The sequence below is a fragment of the Aptenodytes forsteri genome, unplaced genomic scaffold (assembly GCF_000699145.1).
Source record: "Aptenodytes forsteri isolate BGI_AS27 unplaced genomic scaffold, ASM69914v1 Scaffold79, whole genome shotgun sequence".
In the NCBI taxonomy this organism is placed as follows: Eukaryota; Metazoa; Chordata; class Aves; order Sphenisciformes; family Spheniscidae; genus Aptenodytes; species Aptenodytes forsteri.
The window spans coordinates 770,212-774,323 of NW_008794776.1; the positions used below are offsets into that span (position 1 = coordinate 770,212).

At 41.7% G+C, this 4,112-nt stretch overlaps 1 protein-coding gene across 1 annotated transcript in view; it reads left to right on the forward strand.

Annotated features, from left to right (window-relative positions):
• Positions 1-1,385: 1,385 nt before the first annotated feature.
• TMEM132C (transmembrane protein 132C) overlaps positions 1,386-4,112 on the forward strand; it is a gene marked incomplete at its 5' end in the record, with an annotated part of 158,923 nt that continues 156,196 nt past the window's right edge. Inside the window, one exon of the mRNA XM_019470773.1 lies at positions 1,386-2,278. Within this exon, the coding sequence (XP_019326318.1) occupies positions 1,386-2,278 (893 nt within the window). The remainder of the gene's footprint in view (positions 2,279-4,112) is intronic.

A 4,112-nucleotide genomic window follows, 5' to 3' on the forward strand; every position in this document is an offset into this window, starting at 1 on the left:
GACATACGTCTGAGGGCAAGGTCTGTTTTTAAATTCTAAAGACAGTCTAGCACTAGATGCATCATCATTTATTTACTTTCTGTACCTATAGTTAATTTCTTCAGCATGAGTTAGGAAGGAGGCTTGTGAGTAGCATTATGTAATCTACATGTATTTTAACTGTCCTCTGTTGTTATCTACCCTAATTAGGTAATAATTTTTGTCTTTCAACATTATATGTTGTTAATCTTTATAATAGGAAAACAACATTTAGGTCAAAAGGAATCTGATATTCAGCTGAAACTTAAAATTGGACAGTATGTATTTCTCTCTGTGTGCATCTTATATATTAGCACTTGTTGAAATATTTCTGGCCTGTGATGTGCATTTGTGTTTAAATAACTTAGTATCAACAGTACCTCAGCTTTCTAACTTAGAGGGGCATAGAACATAGTGCTAGAAATAGCAATATGAGAGCAAGATTTCTTGATGGAGGAAGAGCGAAACGGTGTGTGTGTCAGTTCTTAGAAAAGCAGTTTCTGTCTTTGGCTGTAGAACAGAAACTATCTTTGATCTCCTGGCCAGCGTTCCTGCAGGGATAGCGATAAGCAGTCCTTCGGGGGCTGTGATTCAGTGGACCGTACCAACGTACTGAATACCTTACGCATGCTGTAACCGAACAAAAGATTGGAAAGACAGGAGAGAAGTTTCCAAGTGGGTGGAAAGTTTAGAAGGGGATGGTCTGACCGGTAAAAAAGTGGGGAAGGTGAGCACATGGGTGGTTTAAGACACCATGTTTACTTACGGAATTGCTTTTGGAAGGCTTTGACTTTGATTTGTGGCCAGTCCTTAAGAGAATTGGTGTGTGCAAGCTTATGCAAATTTGCTTGACGTTTTGTTAGGGAGGTGAGACATTGCATGGGAGTGACAGATAACCTATTTATTTCTCATCCAGGTGATAGTCAAAGTATTTATTGAGTACTTTGTGTTTGCTGTGCGTTAGCAAAGCACTGCTGCAGTCGGTTGAGCCATGTAAAATGGCTTTTGGGACAAGCATTGCTTCTGCTATGTGAATCTTCCTCTTCCTACTCCCTCTGCGAGTATGAATAATTGATGGTGCTGCACACAACCCTTTGTACATCACCTGTGTATGTACGTGTGCATGTGTGACAAAACATTTATCATAGTTAAATGCAAGGTAGCACTAAAGCCTGCACTTTTTTTTCTTTTGTGAATATAAGGCAAAAAAGAATTAGCTACATCTAAACATGTAGCTACGCTGTGAATATTTTTTGCATGAAATAATGCTTGTCCCTAACTTACCAGGTAGCTCCACTAAAATTACGGTAAATGTCCCTTTGAACCTATAAGCAGATTTGATCTAACTCACATCACCTTTTCTTTTATTAGTGACAGAGTGTCGAGGGATCTTGGACAATAATCAGAGATTTTCTTCATTACCAACATACCTACGTGTGAGCTATCGGATCTTCAGTGCTGAGACATCTTTCTTTCTCAAAGAAGCCAACCAGGACTTTATGAGAAATTCCAGTTTGCAGTCCAGGGTGGAATCGTTCTTTCCATATAAAGCCAAGAGACCACCAATATTAAATGCCAGCTATGGACCTTTTTCTGTTGAACAGGTTGTGCCCCAGGACCTAATGTTAACTTCCAACTTTTTTGGATCTGCCAACAAGTTTACTTATAACTGGAAACTTAAGGCCTACATAATGAGCGACAAAATTTACCTGAGCAAGCCCAAAGTCCAGGTCCTGTTCTACATCGTGGGCAGGGACTGGGATGACTATAGCACTACGGAACGGCTGCCCTGCCTGCGGGTGTTTGCCTTTCGAGAGACGCGGGAAGTCAGAGGCAGCTGCAGGCTGAAAGGGGATCTGGGGTTGTGTGTGGCAGAGCTGGAGCTCCTGCCAAGCTGGTTTAACCCCCCCACGGTTGTTGCTGGCCGTAAGAAGCCACCGGATCAGTTTGAAGGGAGCCCTGTGGAGCTCTACTATACTATCCAACCGGGAGACGAGAAGGGAGAGTGTACTGCCGAGGATATAAGGAAGGGGAATGCTATCCGGCCAGGAAAAGATGGCATGGATGAAGCCATGTCCCACTTACAGAGGATTGGATCTGTCAGCCTCTATCGAGGCCAGGAGACTTCTCAGCTAACAGAGCTACGGCTGGATAGTAATATTGTTGTCTGGTTGCCCTCGAAGCCTGTCAAACAAGGAGAGGTTGTGAATGTTTATGTGACAGTTGCGAACAATTCTACGGTGGATCAGTTCATACTCAGGTACAGTAGGTTGTTTTTGCAAGTTTCTAATGTGGTAGCACACAAAGATGTTGGGGACACGGGATGAATCTCAACCAATCTGAAGTTAATCCACACTGAAGGTTGCTTCTAGTCACTGAAATACATTATTTTCCTCCTTGAACACTGTGAAGAGGATTGAAAGCCTCCATCACTAGGAGGCTTTTAACATGTGTGCCATGCCATTTATCGCATGCCCCCATTATGCAATGACGTACAAAACACGGCAATTCGCTGCTTTAGTGGGGCCATTTCTGCACAGTGACAGACAGTAAGGCACCAGAAAAGTTCTCTGCTTTACAGGGCTTTTAAAATCAGGTTTTTATTGCACAGGCATGGAGTTTAAACGTAGCAAAACTTCAATTACCTGCTTTTCTTTAAGTGCTCTGACGGTGCTTTGCCTCTCCCACACAGAGTGGTTTTGTTATGAGAGCTCTTTAGGGAGGGGTTTAACTATCTACTTGTATTTAAGTAGCACTTGTCTTTGCCAACACATACACCCTTTAAAATAAGGCCTAATGTGTTTGATATTGCTGTTGATTGTAAGGCATTGTTAGAAGTGAGTGCCATTACTTTGGACAGGAGTGGCGAATCAGGACCTGGGAACACAAGAACTGTCTTACTGGGTCAGATCACTTTCCTTTTATTTGCTGCTTTAGCAGTTTCCCTTCCGATCAGATGAAAATTCTTTGAGGATGGCAAAGACTGGGAAACTTGTTAATGACTGAAATATGTGATGGGGTTTTTTTTGTTTTTTTTTTTTTTCCTTCCTTGTTACCAGGCTTTAAATTCAAGGGAAATTTCCACGGTGATAAGCAACAATTGCTCTTTAAAGCCTCAGGGAATCAGTTTCCCCAAAGATTCTGCACATGAAAGTATTTGTTTCCAAGGCTTATATGAATTAGACTAATACATAGTTGACAACTACCGAGGAGAATAGCCTTTACAACAGGAAGTGTCGCTTGGCAGATAAAGGCTTTTATTTTTAAAAAAGGGGGATTTTAGTCATCCCAGAATCATTCTGATGTTTGCAGCTTTGGTTAAGTTGGTGAGATAATCTCCCAGACACCTGTTTACTAGTGAAACCTCCGTTATAGAAGTCTTTTCTGATGCTGTTGCTTATCTTTTATTGAAAATCCTTTTTCACAAAGTAGTAGAGACAGAATACTTTTCCACATACCAAGCATAGCTTTGGTGAAAGAAGAAATCCAAAGGCAATGAACTGGGTGTTTGCTGGGTGGATGGGAGAGGGGATCACCCTTTGAAGGTCTGTGTCACAGTCTGTATTTTCCTGAAAAGCAAGTTGAAGATAAACAAGCTTGTTGAAATCTGGTGATGTATGTCTTTGCTCAGAAATGAATCTGACTGCCTAGGCAAGAATATCATTTGCATGCTGAGAGGTGCAATAGATAGAGATGGTAATGTGGGACGTCCGTAGTTGCCTGTGTGACTTGCTGTTATGGACAAAATGGATTGGCTTTGGTTTTGAGGACAGGTGACTGATTTATTTGAAGTGAGTAGTCTGACGTTTGTTGGTATATTGGTTGTTCTGTGTTATCACAAATGCAGAGCTCAGGCCATGTTCTCTTGCTGAAACACCCTTTTGATGAAAAGAGGATTTGTATTTTTGCTTAAAATTACTTTGAACCATACACAAGAACACAAGAGGCTGAAGAGACCGAGATTTTATTTTTAAATGGCTTTTGCTTGCTTCCAGTGGGGATGGGCAGGTGGTCATTGTCTTGAGAAGTAGTATAGGGCTGACTCACATTCTAAAATCAGCACTGTTCAGCGTGCTTCGTCGTCTCCACCACCA